Consider the following 25,122-nt stretch of genomic DNA (forward strand, 5'->3'; position numbering starts at 1 on the left):
GCTAATTCAGTGATTCAAAGGCTTCACAAACATTACCAAAGATGCATGTTTAAGAGAAGAAAAGGCTATACAGAGATTTTTAAATTTTAATTAACAAATAGAAGCAAAAAATATGGAAAGCAGCTTTCACTCTTCCCCATCAGTTCTATTGATACAATAACAAAGTTTCCTTTCTTCTGATAGCAGTATGTTAAAAGTACTTAATAAAAATACAATTACAAAACTGATCAATGGATTTTAGTTCTAAGCTAATATAACATTGCAGCATTGTTGTTAGAACAGTATATAGGAAATCAGAAAGGAAAAGCTGAGGGTGGTACTATTTCTTTCTTACTTAAAGGAAGAAAAAGTTACTTTAAAAACATTTTGAAAAAGAGAGCCCCATTAAACTGTGACAACAAAAGCTGACAAGAATGGTCTAGATTCAGAGTTAGTTACATGAAATACAGATGGATTTTTTGCTGGTTTTGTTTTGTTTCATGCTATTAAGGGTGTCTGAAGTTGCTTACCTATACAGGAAGGTCAATCCAATCAACTGAGCAACCAAAATTAAAACATTCACCATTGAACCACAGAAAAGCCAGGTTAGAAGGAAATTTGAAAGAATGTCTTATTCAAATTTTCATGATTCAGGGGCCTGAGCCGATCTGAGATAATCTAGCACCCTGTCCAGTTGCATCCTCCTAGTGACAACAACTCTAAGGAGATTGCTTCAGGGAACAAATGTTCTTACTGTAAAAAAGAAATTCTCCTGGTACAATTTGTGCCCATCACCCTTCGTCTTATGGTGCTTTGTGAAGAGAAAGCTTCTGTTCCACTCTACAGCCTGTCTACTCTGTTCTACCAAAAAATTCCTGCATTACCATGAGCAAGTTGACTTTTATTAGTGTCTCATGTAAAAGTTGAGAAAGGGCATTTCCTTAATTTAGAAAGGTGAAATGCTCATATACTATAGCAACAAAGATATATGTATATAACTGAATTTGTAAATAATAGTTGCAAAAATAAGTATATACATACACAGACATACATATATGCAGTCTGTACAGCTGGGTTTTTGCCCTGGATTTCTGTAAAGTCAGTCATGACAAGAAAGAAAACTACATATTTAGATTGTAACTGAGATAAAGTAATTTCTCATACACAAGATGAGAAAAGCTGGGCTTTTGCATTCAACAATATAGGCTGATGTGTTTTGTTAGAAGATAAAAAAAGAAGATAAAAAGAAACCTGTCTGTCAATTACTTAAAACACTCAGGGGGAACTGAACAAAAATCCCCACCACTAACATTGTATTTTACTATACACTTAGACGCACAATTCTGCTCACACATCCAGTAATATATCTAGTTTTATCCATGAGCATTAAATATTTAATAAGAAAACTGACATATTATTTAGTGCTAAGAAGCTGTTATTAAACTATAATATTAATACACCATTGCTTTCTCATACATAAAAAGCCAAAGAAGCAAAACTTCTCCTGGGCTCCAAATTACTTCAAGTGTATCATTAAACACCTCTTCCCTTTGTGTTCTGACCTTTGACTTTTCATATTTGTTGCTTCAAGCTGTAGTTCTACATGACTACTCTCAACCACATTTCAGTTACAGCCACAGTATCACATCCTTCACTATGATTCACAGAAAACTGTGCCTCTGTTTATGAAGGAAATTATGATTCCACTAATTTAGGTTTGAGCAAAATCTGTTATTTCATTTCTGGCATAGAAGAAAAAAATATTTTTGAAAGTCTGTTAATGTCTGTGAGAAGTAATTGCTTACATAGTGAAACTAATCAAGCATTCATATTTTCAAAAACACCAAACTAGTCCTAAGAATCAGGACTATCAGACAGCAAACAAAAATAGGTGAAGCAAAACCATAACTTGAATAATGTACTACTGTAAACTATAAACTTTCTGATTTTTAGTATTTCTTTATTAAATTGAGTGTAATTATTGAGGGCCTTAATTTTTATGCTTTTGGGTTTTATTTGCCTACTAGATAAGTATATTATCTGACTATATAAATGCACATAGTACTGGCCACTGTTACAAAGTGCCATATTTACAAGTGCCTTTATAAATTAAAACACCCCCTAGAACCTTTGAGTTCTCAAATTTAAGGCCAATCTGAAAAAATCCAAACAAAACCACATCCATGTCGTAAGTCATGTCCAAATCTCTGCTTTAACAGCATTGCTTTTATGACTAAACCTTAACTAATACTGCCCAACATACAAAGGAATTCCAACTAAAGTATGAAACCAAATATTTCTGTTAACAAACTGAACACTCACCACAGGGGGTCAAGAGATAGAGAAAATGTGTCACTCAGTTTCAGTAAATCCCTTCAAATTGCACGCAAGCCACAATACTTAACTTGTGCCTTTTTTCAGAGCTGAACATAGTAGGATAGAAACATCAACTGAAAGCTTCTTTTCCCCCCTGCAGTTTGAACACACACACATCAAACTTAGTAATGGTTCTTGTTAAAAAATTTTCAAAAGAAACATTTCGAATTCCCCTAAACACCCTAACTTCCACCTGCACCATCCTTTTTACACTATCAGTAGAAGTGAAAGTCAGAGTTCGTCCTTTGGCATGCAAAGGGGCATGCTCCTCATGGCCACACCTCTCAGGTGTGGATCTGACTACACAGTTATGGCAGGGTCACAGCTTCACCCTCCAACAATGGGCAAGATGTGGGTTTAGAGCTGGACACTGAAGAAAGGCTTTTACACATACATGAGTCTTCATAGGTCTACTCACCCTTCCTGACACCACCCTGCACTTTTTTTTGCCTTACTCTCCTCATGTCTCTGGCAGGACATGCTCCTTCCTGACGACATCCAGTCTCCCAAGACATGCAACACATTTTGTCTCTTTCACCTCCAATAACTGAGTTAGTGAATCCCAACACACCCCAGCCTTCTCCTTCTTTCAGCTATATCTTCCTTCATTGTTCACTATCCCTGCTCATGCACAGCACCTACTTTATCTGAACTGAAAACAACTAAGATTCACCTTGTGACTTGCATTCAGACTTGAAATTTTGTTGAAAATTTTGCCAAGTGAACTTTCTAGCTCTACTGAATCTTAGCCCATAATCCCAGGCAGCATTCATCTCCATTGATTCATTTCCACTGTCCTAAAAACCTAGTAATTAAAAAACTTTTATGGTGATTTTCTTTTGGAAGAGATGCAATTGTTATAAAAGCAAAATACAATTACATAAGATTCACATTAATATTTCCTCCTCCATGATATTAACAAGAATTTCTTATGTGATTTCTAAATATTATCATGTATTTTTCTGGCCTCAACCTTTTTCAATTACTTTGCATGGTATAAAGATAAGAATTAGGTTTATAGCATTTTTAATGAATTGTAAAACAAAGAAATCGAGCCTGACTCAAATCTGGCTCCCAAAAGTGCTCCAACCACAAACCTAGTGAAAACAGAACAATCACCTATCTCCCTCCTGTTCTAAGGAAATATATTAGCTCTCATTTGAATCTTATTCTGTATTTGTGTGCTTATGACCTTTTTATTATAAACCATTCTGTTAAAACAAGGAGTCATATATAAAATATTTCAACTTTCTCACCTAAAATCCAGAATCCATTGTCAATGTCAACGCTGTAAGAATTAAGGCCCTCCATGTCAGCAGTCTGTACCAATCACTGGTTTGAAATTAATTTTTCACATTCTCTTCTACAGAGTAAGGTTATTCAGTCTTAACTCCTTGTAGTTTTCTATTTTGCCCTTTGTAGTTTCTTCCCTCCTTTGTAGCACTAACTCACCTTTAAATCAATAATTTGAGAGCCCATCCAGATGGAACTGCCTACTTTATTAGTGGCATCATTTTATGAACTGAGCATTTAGTATAAAATGAAGTAGATAACATGGTTCTTGAAAAACTGCAAAAGGCTCAAATGCCAAAACAATAAATCTTTTCATGCAAGTACAGATATCCATTATTTTAGATCACATATGTAAATGCACTTATCAGAAATAAAGTAAATTCAAGAAAGCATGATTTTGTTACCTTTGAGAGTTCCATTCCAGGCCCACATTGTTTGCAGAGGATACAGTTTCCAGACTGGTCCCTAAATTCTTGTTCTCTGCAGTCTCCAGTCTCACAAATTACCTTGCTTAGCTAAAAAACCCAAACCAACAACAAAACCAAAAAAAGGGTAAATTCATCAAAATATATTAAATCTGAGAAATAAATTCATGCTTTGATCTTAAAAATAACTTTCTGAATTATTAATTACCCTTAGCTCTACAGCAAGCCAAAGTACAATGAACAGGCAATATAATTGTGTGCTATGCTACATTCTGTCCATAAACTGAATACTCCAAACACCTAAACTATGTACAAAGCACAGTGGAGTAACAGCTGGCCACCTGTGAAGCAGGATCACCTCCCCAGCACTATATTCACCTTTATTTCCTGTTCTAGTCCACTCCTTTGTCCATGAAGAGGCTCACAAGGTAAAGTTTTGTAATTGTGTATGAGGAGCAGCCAAAAATTATATGAATCAGTGGACCAGACTTAAGCTGAAATCAATAAAATGTGTAAGCAATTGTCTGTGTGCAGCATTTGAAGACTTTCAGTGTTAGCAGTAATGTGTGAAAGACACAGATTCTGTGTTCAGTACAATTTTTTCAACATGGGGGAATAATATTAATCTTTAACTTACCAAATATGCTATTAAAATGACAAGCACCTTCAGTTTATCATCTCCTTGTAATCCTTTAGCATCCATTTCTTGTGATTAAACCTTTCTCCCTAGAAAAATATAAAAAGAAAAAAATACATATATATTTAGATCTTTTAAACTGGAGAAGTCACATGTCCATCATACTTCATGACACTTGGCATGTCAAAATACAATCTGTCAATGCCATTAACATTTTCAGATGGATTCCTGGAAGCTGCTAAACAACAAACATATGCTATAAAAATCATATGCCTTTTGAAGACAAGAAAATAAACACAGTTTCCATAGTTTAAAATCTCAAAAGAAAAGGTGGCTATCAGTCTAGATTAGAGAACATCAACATTTACTAATCTAACATCCCTAACATATGTTTCTTCCTTGTTAGACACTCAAATAAGTATGTGATCAACAGACAAAAATAAATTTCTTCAAATATGCCATGTAGTTTTTGTAATTTAAGAGTAGAGACTGACAAATGAAAGGATGGAACCCAAAACAAAAGGAAAATAAGAGAAAAACGTTAAGAACAGTTGCAAAATGCTTTCCAACAAGGAATTACTGCAAGCATAACACGCTTTCAAAAATATACAACCAGAATGAACACAAACTATAATTACCACACAATTTCACATTTTACTGCATGAACACCCTAGTCAATGAATACTAATCAATAAGAAGAAAGTATACTTCAGTATCACTATTGATATTTTTTAAGATAAGCTGTACTTTCAAGTGTAAAATGAGCAAAAGTACACTAGAAAGAACAGAGCAAGTAGAGATATGTCAGACAGCATTATTCTCACTGAGTGATGGTGATGGTCTATGGGCCAATGACAATTATCAGATTAAATGCATGTCAACATGGGTAAAAAAGGTATACTCTCAAGGAATACAAATACATGAAGATATAGTATTTGGCATATGTTTATTTTTTAAGTCTGAGGGACAAAAATTAAGGCAAGAAACACTAAATGGAAAAAACTCAGAAATAATTCTGGATGACCAAAATACAACTTAGTGAAAAAAGTACTGTAGAACAAGTAGAAAAATGAAAAAGGAGAGTCAAAAAAAATTTTAAAGTTTTGAAGTCGTGAGAAGCTGACAATTCTAATGCTGAAAAAAATAGGTATGCATGAACGAAATGATTTCTAGTAATAGCAGATAGTGGTCAGAAACAGTAAAAAATACTGTTAAGGGAACTCAGAAATTCCAAGAAACATTTCTCATCTGTTTTTCCATGCATACAAAATGGGTAAATACACTCACCATACATTATATCTTCTATCCAAAAAGTAACTGTATATCTTCTAAGTAAAACCAGATTAGATAAGAGACAAATTGTGAGACTTTACACCTCAGTAACCTTGAAATAAGTATCAAGAAAACCTTAATTTTTATCCTGTTCAATTTTGCTGTTCATTCCCTTTGAAATGCTACAGAAATTCAAGAGTAATATATGAAGAAATTAAAAAATAACTAAGAATCATAATACAATAAACAACTCTATGCCGCATTAGCGAAAAGCAGTCCTGTAAAGATTGTCTTGTCCAGAACAAGATTGACTTCACTTGATTCGGAGACAGCAAAGCTAAAAGTCTAAGAGTTAAATTAAATAAACTGATTAAATTTTGATTCAAAGAATCATGCTGAAATTAATGGGAGTTGTGAGGAAAATCCCCATTAACTTTTTGATTTCACGTAATAGAGTTTAGTGGAAAAAAGAAATACTTCATGTGTTTTCTTAATTGCTATAGGAGTTAAAACTTTACAGAAGTGTGCAAGGGAAATAAAGTTGTAAATATAATTTAATTTCTTAGATTTGAATGTCAAGTGATTACTCCAAGTCATATATATTCTTTAAAAATTAAAAAATAGTTAAATCATACTACAGTTCTAATGTAATTATGACCACCTCTAGAATACTACCAAAATTTCAAAACCAGGATTCTTCCTAAGGTTAAAAGTTACTTTTATTTTAAGTTTAAATATTTACTTTTCCTTCTGAAAATAGATGTGTAACATATCAAAAAGAAGCTGAAGAGTGTAATAATTGTATATTTTTGTATCAAGTTTCACATAGAATTTTCAATACAAAAATTGCGGTGACCTGTTCTAAGCCTAACGATCTAAAATACGGAGCTGTAACATAATCTAAGAAGTCTGTTTTTTCTGTGCAAGTCACCTGAAGCATGGAAAAAAAAAGAAAATTAAGAGCAGCCCAATTAACTGTCCTGCAGACTAATTATTTGCAATAAGATTATATTAGCTTAATGTAATTCAGGTATATTAACCCTTTTCTCCAATATGCAATAGCTTGAAGATTTAATATTGTTAAAAAATCAGTATAGATATATAACTTATCAAAACCAATGCTGAAACAAAGCTAATTACGTATTTTCATCTTTTAGTATTCTGGATCACAAATGCCAGAACAGAACAAAAAGCAGTATTAAAAATCTTTCTAGTCATGCTGACATCTTGTATTTCAGTTTTGGAATTGCCCTGTTATAAGATGATCTTCTTATAGCAAGCACCTCAAAGACTTTTAGAACATAAAAAGCACGTGGTAAACCATACTGCACCAAAATACTTTTTGCTCACTTAGGTGTGAAATTTGATTGCAGCTGTGAAATATTCTCTATTTAAAAGAAAATCTACTGCCTTTGTAAAAGTCTTGGCAAGTCTAATCACCAGGAGTTCCATGACCCAGAGTAAATTTTCAAAATCAAGTGTTTTATAACTGGCATCAAACTATCAAGGACTTCTCCAACTTATCCTGCACTTAACTAAGCTTCAGTGTTTTGACTGACCATTACAAGTTTCATGAGATCTTATAGCTTCACGCCTAGAATACGAGATATCTTCTATAAAATATGTCTTCTATAATCAGCAAAGACTCCACAAGAAGCCTGCAGATTTATAGACCTTAAACTTCAGAGCACTTCAGTAGCACCAAAACACAATTAAATAATTTCAGCAGATGTGGATGAATGCCTATGGTACTCTATCATGCCATCATTGTGCCCATCGTCACCACTCCTACTAAAACAATATCAAAGACTATATGCTAACACGTGAGAAAGAAATGAGCCAGTGTACAAGAAATAACCATTGTTAAGAGGACAAATAAAATGTTTCTTTTATGACAACATTTTGATAAAAATAATTGAAAGGTACCTTAATGGTTAGTGCAACATTAATAACTCATTATATTGAATACAAGTCCCAAAGGAGAGGGAACTGTGTCAGCTGCATGTTTCCTGTTTCAGTCTCCAGTTTGGTCAAAAGCCCTGCTTAAAAAACAGAGACTGCAGCACTTAATAATAGGTTGCCATTGGGCAACTTTCTTCACTCATGGTATCAAGTGGCTTTACACCAGTCATTCACCTCATGCTTTCAAGTAAGAAGTTATTAGCAGTTTTTTGACTCTAAAACCCGTGTGAGTAAACAGAGGTTCCATACCTTTAAAGACTATTTGCTCTTGTCCAGATACAGATAATTAAAATGTAGAGTTCAGTTATACTCAATTTTATTATAAGAAAGAAACCTGTGGGCAGAGTTTTTTGAGGTCACTAAATCATTCCAAATACATCTTATTAGTTTAACAGTAATATGCTTGCCTAAAATACTCAGGGAAAAGCAATCATTACTGATAATGTTCTGAACTCAGGATAGAGAATTTACATTAGGAAATGTGGTTGCATAATTTTAAGGCCATTTGGGGCCTACTATGCATATGCATAAAGAGAGCAATATCAAACAATAAATAAGAAACATGTAATAAGTGTATTGTGGAAGAACCTCCAGCCTTTTAGGGTTCTAGAATCCATTGCCCCCTAAAATTTACTCTTACACTTACCAGCTTGCTTGAATAGTCATCATTTTACTTTAAAGTCCATGTCAGAAAAATTTTTATTTTTTCTCTCCAAAAAACTTAAAGTTCCACTGTGAAAGACACACCACCTCAAGAATCAAAGCAGCATGACTAAATCATGGCTGACTAGCAGGTTTCTTAGACACAGAAGCATCAAAACCTTGAAGTCAACATCCCACCTTCTAAGGGAAACTTCAGAAATGGTGAAGGGTCACAGCTTTACATTCACTTAACATGAAGTTGCGAATTCCCAGTTAATTCACAGGTCTTAGAAATTTCCCATATTTGATATTTTTACTTGACAGCCACTTTTCACACGCTCTATAACACTGGCAGAGTACTCTGAGAAGTTCTGGGTAAGAAAGAGGGATGAAAACATAATCATCTTATCTTGCCAACAGAGGTCTCTGGTATCCAACAAATAGGGTCTCAGCTCCTTTTCTAACCACCTACTTCCCACCCGCAGCTGTCAACTGCATGCAATAAAACAAGGAGTGGCAGATGGTTTTAGCAGACTCAGTGCCCCACGGGCAAGAAACGAGAGAAGGGAAAGTACTCACACTGCTGCAATGACAAAGACAAAGAAAGGGAGCAATTTGGGGACAAGAACTTCCACTACAGCGCTGCACATTGTTATTTCTGTCTCAGGTCTGGAACACCTTCCCTTTACACCCTGCCCACAGCCCTTGTAATCTTCCCTATTCCCTCTTCCCTCAGAGGTCTTGTCTGACCACATTTGCTCCAACTTTTCTGAGAAATGTGGGGGAAAAAACTCCATACTGTCAGCTAGGGCCCATCCATCACATTAAATACCACATTGAAGAGATCTGTATTTTACAAAGCTGCCATACATGAAATTGTATTAGGCAGCTATGCATTTATTTCTGATTTTGTAAAGACAAAGGTAGCAGATTAAAGAACCTTGCTAGTGAAAACACTTAGATGTATTTTATGGGCTGATGGAGGTGAGAAAAAGACAGGGCCACAAGACACAGCCAGGAAATACTTGTGCTTCTTCTGAGTACCACATGCTTCAAGTTATGTTGATTGAAGTACTTGTCTTTACAGGAATAATGGTGATAAAGCAGTTTATCGTTTGTGTTCTTCAACATATCCAGCTTATCATTAATTTGACATTAGAGTGAAATATTGTAACAAAGGTGCAATATGGCAACATTTTTCCTACACATAAACAAAGCTTTTTTTAGATGATCAGAGCCTGCGATTCACACAAGAACTCCCACTCTCACCAAAGTTGATGAGCCTACTCCTACAACATCAAAACTGTGGTTAAAAAAAAATGTTGCTCCTTCTATTTAATACATCTCGCCCATCTCAAGTTCTAGCAGATGCTGGTTTGCTAGATGAAAGCTAAGTGTCAAGATGCACTTGTACTTTTGTACCCAGATATGTGAATAAGTAATACATTGAGAATGCCATATATATACTCATACTTCATTTACACCAAAAATATACTAATAGTTCTTTTTCAAAGTAATTTTTAGGGATCATGAATTATAAAGCATTGGGATGGTTAATACAGTTACTACACCTTGCAATGGTGCAATGCCAATATGCTACATTTATCCAGCCAGCCTTGAGCAGTTTTGGATGGCATGCAATGTCTTAAAAACCACAGACATGAGTTACTTTCATTCACACCATTCTCTTTTATTAGGATTGCAAGCTGTTGAAAGTGAGCAAAAGTGACTTATTACCTCCTTAACTGACATTTTAAGCATCTTACCAGTAAATTAATAAAGAAGCTTACTTTTAGGTCTAAAAGAAGCTAAAAAAGACCAATAAACCAACCAACCAACTGAAAACAAAAACAATCCCCCAAAACCCAACCCTTTTCTCTTATGGTAACAAGCTCCCAGGTAACATATCCAGGTAACTTGCTTTACACACAATGGTGAAGGTATGCTTGAAAGAGATTATGCAATAGTTAAGAAACCTACCTACAGACTGAATCAATTTGTCACTTATATTAAATGCTATTGGACCACTTTATAAACTTGATAAAAGCATCCGCCTAAAGTAGTTGCAAATATAAAGGCGGTAAATAAGTACTTAGACTTTTCACGACCATCAGGTAAAGCTTGTGGTCCAAGCCATGGGGACAGCCATAAGGAAAGGAAAGCGGACAATCAAAACCTTTTCAATAAACCGAACCGTAATTGGGGCTTTTAAACCTCTTACCAGCCGAAAGAAAAAGTTAGGTGCTCCTATTCCTTCAACTCCGGCTATAAAATTGTTTGAAGCAAACAGCAGCTTATTTACGCAGCAGACGCGAGAAGCGCTGGCGAACATGAAAGGCCAGCTTTCCAGGGCTTTTTGTTCGCCGCATTCCGGGGCGCGGAGCAGCTGCTCCGGGGCTGTGGAGACCCGCAGAACCCAGCAGCGGCAGCCGCGGCTCCGTGGCTGCGCCGTGCCCCGCGTACCCACCGGGGCCGGCTCGGAGCCACGGCTTCGGGGAGGAGGGCGCCCGGCTGAGCCCTCCCCCTTGCCCCGCAGCCTGCGCTTTCCGCGGAGCTCGCTCCCATCACCTCCCTCCCCTCGCCGCCCGCCGCGGGCCCCGGGGCCAGGCAGCGCGGGTCGGTGCCAGGCGGGGCGGCCTCGGGCCGCAGAGCCCGGCCGGGCCTCGGGGCCCGGGGGTGGCGGGGGGAGCCTCTGCTCTCCCGTGGCCGCCCCGCTCCGCGGTGGGGGCCCGGCTGCCGCACGCACCCACCTGCCACACCGCGGCTACGGCCGCCCCGGCCGGCCCAGGAGCGCTCGCCCCGCACCGCCCCCGGGCCCGAGCCCGAGCCCGAGCCCGAGCCCGGCCCTGGCCCCGGCCCGCCGCCCCTCGGCGCCCGGCCCGTCACCCCGGCAACGGCGCGCCCGCCCCGGGCTGGGCCGTCAGCTGAGCACGGGCAGCCAATGGGATGGATGGATGGATGGATGGATGGATGGATGGATGGATGGATGGATGGATGGATGGATGGATGGATGGATGGATGGATGGATGGATGGATGGATGGATGGATGGATGGATGGATGGATGGATGGATGGATGGATGGATGGATGGATGGATGGAGGGATGGACGGATGGATGGGTGGGTGGATGGATGGGTGGATGGGTGGATGGATGGATGGACGGACGCATGGACGGATGGACGGATGGATGGACGCATGGACACATGGATGGACGCATGGATGGACGCATGGACACATGCATGAACACATGCATGGGTGCATGGATTAATTGATGGATTCATTGATGGATTCATTGATGGATTCATGGATTCACGGAATCGTGGAATCATGGAATCATGGATTAATGGATTGCGCCGTGTGTCCATGGTGGGGGGTGTGAGTTGAGGTGTGTGCCTCAGACCAGCGGTACGAAGCCAGGGTGAATCACAAGTGAGGCACTGATGTCCCTTTTATAGGAGTAGCAGGGCACTCACTCAGGCACTCCTGTGCCCACCCCTGCCTCCAGACGCTGCCTGGCTTTGGGACTGCAGCCTTAGCATTGCTGATTCCCCTCAGAGGGTGCTCAGGCTTATGGTTGCTGGGCTGCTCTAAAGGGGCTGGCCCTTGGCCACTGTTCAGGTGAGTGTAGAATGAGCCCTTGTAACTCAGCAAAGCCCTTTCCACCTCTCCTGCCCAAAAAACATGACTGAGGCTTTCTGATAACACACTGCAAATTCTCCTTTCTGCAAGCCCTCCTTTCCAAAGAACTTGAGTAGCTTTTTTTCCCTTCTAGTTCAGAGCCTGGAATATTTTATCCACTCTGCAGATAATAAGTTACCCAGCTGTAAGCACAGTGTCAATACCAAATGCGAGTATCCATGGAGAAATGGAGAAATCCAGCCCTTCATGGATAGTAAATTTTTCACTGTCGCAAGGTTGGGTGTTACTGCTACTTACTGTGACACAAATTAGGAGCTTTTTTGAAGTTAGTAATGCTCCAACATTGGTGAAACCAGTCTTGGGGACCTTGGTAAAAGAACTGCTGCTGCAGGGGTTTCAGATCATTAGTTTTACTTCTAATGAAAAGGTTAATGATCCACTTACAGTCTAGACAACCATATAGAAACACAAGGAACTGTGTTAGGCTCTGAAAAAATGAACAAATGCTTATACTGGGAAGTAAAACATTTTCAAATAAACAGAATTTTTGGACCTCCTCACAGACAAAATTTTGAAGATCACCAGCCACATGGGCTTCTCTAAAAACAAGGAGTGCTCATTGAAATCCAGAAAGTTGTATGCAAAGAGAGAAATGATTTCTACAAAACTAGTTGTTTTCAATTATAAAATCCAAACAACGCAAAATGAACAGGGGTTTTCATGTAATTATCTTCTAAAGGGCCTTCAAAGAAGAGTTTTGCTTCAGGACCCTTGCCAGGAGGAGATCTGCAAGAGGCTGGAATGTCAGTGAGGAATGGCGCAACAGCAGTGCATCTGTTGTGAATAGCAGCTGCTGCACAGCACTGAGCACTATGCACAGTCTCACTGTTTACAGACAATCTTTTGTATGTTATCTGTTTTCTGGAGCCACCAGTGAAACTATTGCATGAGTTTTTCTTAGTAGAATCATCATGTATGTTTCAGATACTTGTCTTAAAGTACTATAGTTAGACAAAGGTATTAAAATACCCCAGAGTTCTTGAAGTGTTGACTAAACACTCAGGATTACCATATAAAGAAACATTGAGACTTTCATCAGACAGTGGGTTCCTATGCTAAGGAACTCAGAGCAACATGTTGTCTCTAACACTGAAACTTAAATCTTTAAGTCCTTGTTGCAGCATGTAAAATCTTTCCCCTGAATTTAAAATGGATTAATCAGTTCCATTCATCACTGAAAGATGTTGCAAATTGTGGTATTTACTTTGTTTTAAATCATGATGCTTCTCAGGAAATTGAAGAAGTGAATTGTTGAAATTAGTACAGAGATTCTCACTACAACAGAGAAAGCAAAAAAGAAATATTTGGAAAGCAGTTTCAACTGACCCCTTTGATAAGACTAAGTTGCGTGACATATCTGATGTGGAAGCAGAAATTGTACAGCAATAGGAAGTTGTTATCTTCATATCTCAAATGCTAACACAGTTCCCCCAGTCAACTGTGAGATAGATCTACTCTTGTTATGACAGCTGTTGGAAACTGATGTCAGTATAACTGTGCAATGTCTTTTGATAATCTTAACTATTACAAACCTTAAAATATGTTTATGATGTTATCTAAGGCACACTGTTTGGAAATGGATCCATTTATAATCAGAAATCGCTCAAGTTATTTTAATAAATAAATCATACACTGGTGAGTTTCCTAGTCAGATTTGCTTGAAAAAGCATTGTGAACTTTTTGTTTCTGAAGGCTTAAGCCTGAGGATTAATTAATGTTTATACAGCTCTTAGTAAAAGCAAAGTTACTAGTGCCAAGAATTATTACTATTTAATCTTTAAAAGTCAGATCAATGACAGGCTAAACTCTCAGAGAACTGCTATGTAAAACAACAAAAATGCTGAAAATCCTCTTCCCACCATGCTTGAATGTGTTCAAGTGTGTTTTCATTTCAGCCTCACTTACATACAGACAAACAAAGATATTTTTCAGTTTAATTGGGTTGACGCCCATCTTTGTTTAAATATCTGCGGAGATAACCTAAAATCCTAGGGACTTTTTGCAAAATGAAAAAAACTTTGTTTCTTAAATGCATTTTCAGGGCCCAAATGTTGCAAATAATTATCGATGCAAATCCTACTCAACACTGTAATCTATCTGATTAACCAGTGTTCCTCCTGCTTGCAATTTCACCCATGTGTGTGATAGGTCAGATCCTTGTAGTGATAGTTTAATTGTATTAGACTTCCATAGTAATTTTGTCTTCTGAGGAAAAAGACTCCTCGTGTTATTTTTTAAAATTTGCTTCCCTTTCTACTATACACCAAGCAGAGATAAGGCTTAGAAACAATTTTCCTCAGAAAATAATTGTACATATTGGAAAACAAGCAACAAGCAAGAGGGGACCGGAAAGGAAGATAAGATTATCAGTGAAGCACAGAATTAATAAATAAAGCCATAAACCCTGTAACTTTTCAGGGTTAAAGGAACATGTTTTAGTACAGCATTGTTAGGGAGAAATACTAAATTTTGCTTTGGCTATGCCTTAAATTATATTCTTCCTTGACAGCTATACACATATTATTCATACAGTGCTAATTACTTTTCTTATAATATAATTGACTTGTTAAGTGAGAATACGAATTAATTGATGGCATAGAAAACTAAATGATACCAAGTCAGGCCTAGTTAATCTGTGTCTGGCATATTATCTCTTGATATTCAGTAAATGGAAGTTCTATATAAACAAATACAGTTTTAATTAGAAGAAACAAATTTTGCAGACTGAGTAATGAAAGCTAACTACATTTATTTGGAAGTGTTGATAACTTGATCTTACTCAGATGCAAGCAGACTGTTAAAATTTGGGTTTGCATGTTGCACTATGGTGCATACTGAAATATGAAGATCTTGATGGTCCTGTGGACTGGGAGACCTCTCAAAGAATAGTTTTCAAATAATGCTTAACAGCTGTAATTTATGCTGACTTTTAGTTGCAATTTGTTATAAATGTATTTAAGATTTATAAACACTTAAATTTGGACTTAAGAATATATAACTCAGTATTACTAGCTACCATTAAGACTAGATCTTCAAAGACCTCAGTGTCTGGAATGTTTGCAAGTCTGGTCCCAATTATGGGTTCTAAGTTCTTCTGAAAATCTAAATTATATTTAAATACTACAGAAGGAGTTTGAGTCTTATTTTAACAGTCTGATTCCAGCTGCAGGCACAGAACACTCATGGATTTGGCCCAAACTCACACAGAGATCTGGCCCTTTAAAACTGCAAATATGTGAATAATCCTAAACCTTCAAAAGATTGTTCTCTTATAATGAATTTCTGGAGTTGATGTCTTAAAATTTCTTCAACACAATACTTTTCATAAGTAGGAGTTTGAGGAACAGAATACAAACACTGTGAATGGAAATTGCACCACTAAAATGCAGAAAAACTTCTACAAAGTTCAGCAAAACTAGCTTCTGGCTCCAGACAAACCTAAGGTATCTTTAATATATTTATTAAAATGCCTTAGAGGAAACTTCTAGCATCAGGTTAAAAGATTACTTTTATTTTCAAGATTTCATATGGTACAGCTGAACTGTAATCTCTTCAATCTTAAAACCATTTCCTTTTGTGTATAAGGATGTCATGTTTATAAATTTAGTTCTAGTAAGTTGTGGAAGTGGAGACTTTTTTTCATTTCGAGTATGGAACTATTAGGCTTAAAAGTGTTTCTCGAAGAAGACACAGTTTAATAAACACACTGAGAACAAACAAAGTATGACAGTGTGTAGGAGATAAGGTTGGTCTTCTCTTAGAAAATAAGTACTCCCCTGAGTCATGTCATACATGTATTCAAATATAAATTTACAAAGCTATAGATGGTATGAATGAGCAGTGCAACCCAAAACCCTTTGTGTCCCCAAAGCATTGAAGCAGGGTTTGCTTCAGTTTTCTATTATTCTAGACAGTCTGTTCTCAATATAATTCTGCCCAAGAGCTGCAAACAAAATGCTGCATAAATTACAAACAATCTTTTGAACTTTGTACACACAGCGATGTGTAGTATTATCGGTTATGTGAACTTTATAATTTAAAAAAATCTTGCAACACAAAACAGGAAAAAAACCCCAAAATTCAGTACCTGTTATCTGATGAAGTTTTCCAGTGCCAGAGTTTCTGCAGCTTAATTCCACACCGCCAGAACTTCTGTATTAAATGCTTTTACGTCCTTAAAAAAAAAAAAAAAAAAAAAAAGTATGTCAGTACAAGCCCAGACGAAACTCCAAATCCGGGAAAATAAAATTAACCATGCAGATCAAAGGCAGACGAGCACTGAGACCAAATGCCTGTAATCTGATCAGTGATCAGTTGCCGTACATCAAAGGCAGTGCTTTGGCGAGGAAAAAGAGCTCCTTTTCCAGCAGGTAGTTGCACTCAAATTCTGCCTCTCAGTGCTCTGCACTAGCTCTTTTCCCCCTTTCCTTGCTTGTGCTGGGAGAATGCACACGATTCTGAAATGCTTGGGGTTGAGTGGCTGGATCTGTAGCTTTTGAGTTCCCAAGCTGTGTTGTGGATTGTGTGTTGGAAGCTTTCCCCAGTGCCAGCGGGTTCCGCTTTATCCCTTTCATCTCGCTGAGCTGCAGATCCCATGACATCATTCAATGCTGTGGGACTGGTTAGAGAGCTGTAATACAGCCTGTGGGGGAATGCAGCTAAAGAGCAGCAAGAGTTTGCATGATTTCTAATCAGGTTAGTCCATTGTAACAAACCCAAGGCTCACTTCAAAGTCTTTACCACATTTAAGTTTCCTCCAGAGAAGGGAGAATAGTGCAGCTATAAAGTTTTCTTTAAAAGATGCTTTATAATTTTGTCTGCAAAAGAAAGTTACAATTTTCCATAAAGTTCTGAAAGTCAGACATGAAGGTCGGTTTGCTAGGCTGCTGTAAGAGACGAGAGAAAACTACTTTTGTTTTTCTCTTTGTTGAGATTTGGAGCAGAGAAAATCATGTATTTTGCACACTGGCATTGGATTTTTGCACCGGCAAAACCAAGCACAAAAGAGCATGCACTTAGTCCCTGGCTCGCGTCCTCCCTGTTGCTTACTGTGTGGCCTTTTGCAAATCATTTTATTTGAGCCTGATTCATCTGTGGTTCATGATTCCTTTGCGTAAATGAGCTGTAAAGCTGCCATAAGTAACTCACAGAAGTGTTTTTCAGTGTAAAGGCATTTTTTAGCCAGCATAGATTTGAAGCTTCATCAGAGGGAGGCTTTTGGGGCATGAAAGTATATGGGCAGACATTCTCTGTGCTGCTACAGCTCATAGTCCTTGGGATTGCTCGAGGGTTCTGTGTAGCCCTGGTGAGCAGGGGAATCCTCGAGGCTGCTGTGACTTTCTGTCTTGCAGTGCAGAAGAAGGGCAGAAGAAATGTACTACTGAATTTCATATTTTGTGATCTGAGGCTAAGTTAGCTTTCGGCACAGAGATCATGGCAGCCCTCTGTACTCATCTGTTAATGAAACATACGAGCATCAAGCAGGATGGATTTTAGGATAACCAGCCATACTGAAGATGTCACCGAAGTTCCCATCCAGGCATGCCCCATACTTTGGGCATACCCCACGTGCAGATGAAAGTGATACCACCCTGTCCACCGGCAGACGCAAGCAAATATTTGCACACCGAGTAACCGAGAATTCATTTAAAAGGCAAAAGTAGAAAGAGGCGATATGCTAGACACAGTCGCCTTGAGCGTTAAAACAAAAGCAAAGCATCAGAGGATAATGGGGACTGGATAGATCCCTCATTCTGCTCCTGGTGTGTGAGCTGCAGCCTCCTGGCTCGCCTGGCTCAGCTCGGGGATGCTGCTCCCCGGCACTCGGTGGGATAGGGAGCCTTCTGCTGGTGGGATGGTGCACGGTGGGCAGCACCGGGCCGCCAAGGAGCACTCTGCCTCCCGGAGACGGCAGGGAACATTTCTAGAAAGACTCGAGAACCTTACAAAGGGAGCTGCAGAATGTGATTTTGTTGCTAGCTGGACGGAGTTTAAATATTGGTTTGTGTCACCTATCCAGGCAGGCCTTTGAGGGATGTTCGGGTAACTGAGATGGAGAAGAGATGATGCACGTACAAAGGAGTACGATGCAGATTATGAATCTGGTATTCCAAGTATACATTTCTGGGAAAAAAAACAGGAACAAACCATATATTTCTCTCTTTCTCTAATTTCCACTTCCATTTATTATAAATAAAAGAAAATTATCCTGGCTGCTTACTTCTCTTTCAACATTAATTTGTGCTCTTCTGACTTAAAACTCTATCACCAGAAAGTTTTTTGATAAAACTCCATTTGTAGCTTTCGTGGTAAAACTGGAAATGCTTATCTTGAAATAAAATTTATGGGTGGGCTGTGCAGAACTAAAATAACGCCTTTAATTTCAATAGTGCTTTAAGAGCAATGCTCTTCACAGAAAGCACTTCTTATTTCTCTGGATTTTAAGCAAAAGCAAGTCCTGATGGTTTATTAGAGATCTTTGATCTTTCTTTCATACTTATGAAAAATAGAAGTAAGGTTAAGTGTTGCCTTAATTATTAATTATTAACCTTCTAAAGGTTAAGAGTTGCATTTTGCATTTATGACACTACCGTTCACTGTGGAGCCTGTCAGCTTGAACTATCCGCTATTTCCTATTCTACGTCTCCTCAAAATTTGGCCAGATGTGTGTAACAATAAAAACAATTGTCTCTATAGTTCAATATTTTTCCGAAAGCTGATAATGATATTTTGTGATTTGTATAAAGGACAGAACAGACCAGAGCCAGAGACAGAACCTACCTAAGATGACACTTCAGTTTTGCACTTTTTGATCATCAGCTCATGCTTTCTGTTGTAGTCACTAACCTAGCAAGGCATTCAAGCAAAATTGGCCTGAAGTACACTAGGTTCCTCTCTAGATGCTTGATTTTAATCACTGAAATGATTGGGGTAGGAACAGAAATTACTGAAACTTTACTCACTCTCTAGGTATTTAAAGAGATTTCTGGAATAAGCTTTTTTGTGATTCCTGTGCAAAACCATAGAGGTGTCTCTGAAGTCCTGCAGTCTCTTCCTAATTAATTATCTAGAGTTTTCTAAATTTAGACAGAATCTTCCTTGAGAAACATTTAGTGGGTTTATCCTTCTCTTTTTGCCGTATGAGGATCTCAGGCTCTCAGATTCCTCCTTAAGAATTTTTAGGGAAATGGAACAAAGCCCAGGGCTGCTATTCATAGCCAGCGCTTAACTGGGTCAAAACCATGAACGATAGTCAGTTGATAGAAATAGGAGCTTTCTGGAGAAGTTTCTTAATTATAACTAAATCTTGGGAAAAATTATTTGTGGAAGAAACAATCAAAACAAATAAAGGGGTTTGTACCCCTGCTCAATTTTTAACATATCTAATATTCAAGCTATGCCTTATATACTTGAATCATATACATCAATGATTTATCACGTTGCTTTATACAGGTGCTGTCTGCACCTCTTCCCTTTGTTTTCCCTCGGTACATGGGAACTCCAGCAGATGTTCAGAGAGGAAGTCAGGAATCACCACCAGAAAAGCAGGGCTGTTGTTAGGGCCCACTCACTGGCCATGCAGCCACTGTTTGTGCTAGCTGCAGCCTTTCTAAGTGTGGCACAAATATCACACAAGCAGCATGGATGCAGTTACAAGCCTTCATCATGCACAGCTACTGTGGCTGCTGTCTCCTGATGATAAATGGTGAGATGCTGATTTAGAAGACCATTTTCACCTTTTATGGCAGATCAGCACTGTCACTGAAGCAATGCTTATCTGTCCTGGTCCCAGCTGATGTAAGAAGTGCTGATCATCACCCTCCTAAAGCATTAGGGGATATTGTTCTATGAGGCAAGTCAGTCCTGTGGTCAGGAGAGATGCTTTAGAATACCCAAATCCAACCTCCTGCATTATCTGCATTGCCCTCCCGATAAAAGCTAACATCCTGTTTCTGCTCTATCACATGGGTGTTGTTAGTCCAGGTGTTGCTGATACCCACTCCCACTTCCTGCTTCAGCACTTGCAAGATCCTTAAGAGTCATAATGTTTAAGAACTTCAGATACAGAACCTTTAGGCAGAAAAACCAAGACCCTTTGGCATTTCCTGAAAAACTGGCTCACTGTTATCACCTAGAGTGTCATCAGACTCAGCCTAATCTGCAACACTCTGCACAGTCAATTGCAGTGCAACTTGCTCTAGTTAATACTAGCTTTGGATGTAGTTTCATTAGTTTTTTACTTTCAAGGAGAAAAATTCTGACTGCCATTTATGTGTTCTGCAATAGCAGATCTCTGACCTCATGACTTGGGTGGAAAAAACAGCTTTGTTTTGCTTGTCTTTGGTCCTGAATTTTTATTCCAATTTGCCTGTGGGGTTTTTTTCCCTCCATGGGTCTTCATAGGAGACAGCTTTGATTTGTTCCCTTATGAGTACCTTAAGATCTAAGCAAAATGGAGATTTTTAGTTCTTGGCTCACCAGGTGGATCACTCTAAGGGAAGCCTCAAAGGCATTGCCACATCTAGGTAATGTGGAAGGTTGTGAATTTGGCTTTGAGGTTGTCTTCAAGGATAATGTAGATGCACGCTGTAGGAAGTAATAGCTAATTTACCTGTGACTGGGAGTCAGAAATTGTGGTTTTATTCCTGATTCTATTACATGGCTATGACTGGAGGCAAGTTACCTTTTCTCACTGTGTTAGATTCTCAGCTGTGTAAGTTTTAGCTAAAATTAAATGGAAGGAATGGTGTCAATTTATGCAGGATGGCCATCCAGTTCCCCTCAGTATGTTTTCCTATCCCCTTAGAATAATGTAAAAATAATTTTTTGCAATACCGTACCTGAAATAATGCAAAGCAATTCTTCATGAATTCCATACCAAAAGACTCTGGTTCTGAAACTTCAGAAGTTTCTGTATTGAAACTGTTCTTCAAGATTAACATGAATAACAAGCATCCCAAGGGCAATAGTGTGCTTCTCACTTTATAGTGCACTGAAGTTTCACAGCCTTTACCTGTCCTCACACATATCCAAAAAGTAAAGAAAGAGGCTTCTGTCATGTCTTCATTCTTTTTTGTTTCATTAAATAAAGACAGGACGTTCCTTCCTTCTTCCACATGGAGTTTTTCACTTGTACTGAAATCATCCACTGTGATTTTCTGCCTGTTAGGGTGGGTGAAATTCTGCACCAGCCTGCAAACTTTAATAACCTAGCACTCTTTCCAGAGGTGCTGGTGGAGTTGTGTCAGTGAATTGACTTCCCCGAGGCTGCTGAAGCTTGATTAGAAGTATTGTTCATGTAGCTGAAACAGGAGATTCGATGATTTTGTAATTTGTGTTTTAGAAGCTAGCAGATATTTTTGAAGCACTGTATTCTCATCCTACTTTAAAGAAAAATTACATACCTTATAACACACCCTTTTCTTCAAAGCACTTTATTATCCAGCCTTTACTCTTAAAGCATGCTGAGGTTTCACCCATGAGATGCCGAATTTTGCAAAAAACAATATAAACACCCCAGAACTCCAAATCCAATTGTAACTGCTCTATAGAAGATGCAGTGAAATCAGGCTAAGAGGAAAGAGAGAGAATAGAGAAACCTGAGATGTACAATTCAGTGATCCAGAGCAGAGATCATAGCTGGCCACCTGCCTAGTTGTTATCAAAACAGTTTCAGAAGCATTCCCTTAAGAAAACTCTAGCAAAATAATTTCTAAAAGATCATGAAGTTAGCTACAACTAAAAAGAATGTTCTTATTTTAGACAAAATGTTGTTTATAAATACATATGTCTGATCATAGAGCCATTGCAATCACATAACCACACTTCTATCTTCAAGAATTTGTTCCGTTTTGCCTTTCATAGCTCAGAATTTTCCCCATTTAAATTAAACACTCTCAGTCTATTTCACAGATCTTGTACTACTTCTCCCTTCCTTTTCCCTTTTTTCTGCCAATATTAAGCAGAATTGGCCCTCTTTCCCAGCCTTTATTTTCCCCACAGGTAATCAAGAACAAACTAAGAACAAGTTTACTGGCTTCTTTTTGGTCAGTGTTCTATTTGGAATTGTTTTTTCATCAGTGTTTTATTTGAAGTTGTTTTCTAAAATACTCTTTTACACCAGAGCTTTGATTCAGTACCCATTTTGTTAAAGTATGAACCTGTAGGAATGCATTAGTCAAGATGCTCAAATACTTCTTGTAGTTTCCTGTGAATTATATTAGTGCAGCCCTTAATGATAAATTCTAGTTTCCTTTGTCATTACTTTGGCATCTGGGAGTTCACTTCAGTAGTTCAAATGAAAAATCATGTGCTGCCTGTATCAAATCCTATATTCCAAAGTACATACTGCAAACAAAAATCCAAGTTCCTGCGCTGAGCAATTCAAGTTCCTTATGGAATGACCACAAACTGTGGGCACTTACTCCCTCTGCAATCAAGAGCCTAATCTTAGTCACTAAAAAACTTATAATCATATTCAAAAGTCAAAAGGGGGAGAGACTTGAGATTTATTTAATTCCATCCTTATATCCATATAGCAAAGTGCTTATATGGCCATACCTTTAAGTAGGAGACAGTCAATAAGACATAAAGAAATGCATATTTCTGAATTGAGGCCTAGCCTGCATGTTATTTTTGGATATTCAGACATAAAGAACCTGTCCTCAGATGATGATATGGTAACTAACTTGTAGAGCAGCATTAGTGTAATTTTTGGCTGAGTTTCATCTTCCAGAGAAGAGTAGGTTTATTTGAAGAAATTAAAGACAAGATATACAGATTGTGACCACTCTTAAACAAGCAGCTTTGATAAACAGCACAATCATTAAGAAGACATCTGAACAGGATCGATGTCTCAGAAGAAATAGTAACTAGATCTAATCCCTGAGCAACTGTCTGCAGTCCCAGTTGTAATACATCATTTTTTTTTCACATATTCTACTTTGAAAGAGTTGATAGATTTGCTCTTTTTCTTCCCCCCCTCCCCCTGTTTCCTGGTTATAGATGATAAACTATACTTTTCCTGTATGAAGTATTCACAGCTTTATCCTAGTGTCCTTAAGAAATCTTCCATATTAGCTACAGCCATAAAAATATCAAATGAATAAGGAAAATATAAACAAAAGAGCAGAGGTTATAAAAGAGATCAGGCTCAGCTGATCTGCTGCCAACTTCTTTCAAAGCAGATGTTCTTCTGACATTCATCTGTTTTTAGTCTGGAGTTCTGTATCTACTTTAACACACATTTCCTAGCTCATGATTTGCAAAGTTTTGGAATGTTTTCCCTAGATACATTTTTGCACTTTTCCTCACCTTAAAGCTCTTTGTGTTCCTCTAAAAAGCAACCAGCTTTCAAAAAATAGTTGAAAACAATGGAAAAAACAAGAGACTGTAAAGACTCAGTGAAGATGCCTCAGGAAAAGCAATCATAAGCTCTAATATCTTCAAAGTCATAAGTGATGAGAGGGCAGGTTTTTTAATTCCTTACTGATTTTCCACAGAAAAGTAATTTCTTAGAAGCATTATTCTGTGGAACATGGCATTGCATAACAAAGTGTTTTATTTCTTGATTGATTCTTGGGTGACAAACTTGCTCTCTCAACACATTGAGCTGTAGAAATGTGGATCTATTATTTAAGTGATATATCCCAGCCTCTGACCTATTCTATGTGCTTGTTTATTAAATACACACTTTTATCAAGGAATGAACTGAACTTCATATCATGGCCAAAACCACCAGTAACATGATAATGCCCCTATTTTTCTGCAACCTAACATCATGTTGGATGAAGCAATTCCTTCTTTTGTTTTTTCTAGACCTTGTGCCTTGTTTTATTTGATACCCACAAATTCTCATCCCGAAATAAGCAGGGAAAATTTGTTCTATACCAACACCTGGGATTTTGTTTTGAGTTTTAGTAGTAATAACTAGCAATTGAAGGGTGCCATGATCTGTGAGATATTGGGTTCCTATATGTTCCACAAGACCACAGCAAATGTCTAGGCTAAGCTCTCTGGCCTGTTGGACTCCTTTTTTAAGCAGGAGTTATGTGAAGATGCAGTCTACAAGAAGCTGCAGAATGGGAATAGATCTATAAGGTAATTCTGGGTTGGATACTGAGGTCACTATCAGCAGTAGCAAGTGTTTTCAGAAATTTTAGGTGCTGCTGCTATGTCAGTGTAACAGTTTGCAGCGATCACAATACAGATCTTTTATTCTGTTCCTCGTGAACCTACATCATCTGGCGCTACACTGCTCCTGCCTTTCTCCTGCAAGCCAGAACAAATGTTACTTGCAGAGTAGACTTTACTTCTCTAGCAGAAGAAGGAGCAGAAACGCTTGAAACTCTCTGTATTTTCACATCCTTTTCTCTGTCTTTTGAAATACCTGCTTCTTCTCAGAGCAGACTGGAGTATTCAGTAGAGAATCTCTATGTCCTAAAAGAGGAAGAGGATGACAAAATGGGTCCTGTGAGACAGGAGAGGTGAACACAGAGGAGACCTCTTGCCTCTGAGAACCAGTCTGCTTTGTGGCACCCACTGTCATAAGTTATTTTCAATCATAGAAGTATAGAGTCAATCATAAAATATCAAGTGAGAAAGGACATCAAGGATCATCTGGTCCAAACTTTCTTCACAAAAGCGTAGCCAAGACAAGGTGGCCCAGAACCCCGCTCAGCCAAATCATAAAATTGTCCAATGTTGGGTAATCCACCACTTCCCTGGAGATATTATTCCAGTGATTAATTTTCTCATTGTGAAAAATGTTTACTCATGCTCAGTTGGAATCTCCCCAGGAGTAACTTGCGCCCATTACCTCTTATTTTTTCCATGTGAC

At 38.1% G+C, this 25,122-nt stretch overlaps 1 protein-coding gene across 3 annotated transcripts in view; it reads right to left on the reverse strand.

Annotated features, from left to right (window-relative positions):
* Positions 1-16,791, reverse strand: part of TNFRSF19 (TNF receptor superfamily member 19) — a 56,898-nt gene extending 40,107 nt beyond the window's left edge. Inside the window, exons 1-4 of one of the 3 annotated variants that reach the window (XM_005516266.3) lie at positions 16,608-16,791; positions 16,372-16,458; positions 4,711-4,799; positions 4,053-4,163 (exon numbers count right to left, since the gene is read on the reverse strand). In XM_005516266.3, coding sequence (XP_005516323.1) covers positions 4,053-4,163; positions 4,711-4,776 — 177 coding nt within the window. In that variant the 5' untranslated portion in view covers positions 4,777-4,799; positions 16,372-16,458; positions 16,608-16,791. Of the gene's footprint in view, positions 1-4,052; positions 4,164-4,710; positions 4,800-10,807; positions 11,029-11,336; positions 11,381-16,371; positions 16,459-16,607 lie in introns of those variants that run through there. The other 2 variants (XM_088052212.1, XM_014255447.2) reach the window with 2 other exon arrangements.
* Between the last annotated feature and the right edge of the window lie 8,331 nt (positions 16,792-25,122).

This window comes from Pseudopodoces humilis, chromosome 2, assembly GCF_049639895.1.
Source record: "Pseudopodoces humilis isolate 2021_Gansu_Grassland_sample_001 chromosome 2, ASM4963989v1, whole genome shotgun sequence".
Classification (NCBI taxonomy): Eukaryota; Metazoa; Chordata; class Aves; order Passeriformes; family Paridae; genus Pseudopodoces; species Pseudopodoces humilis.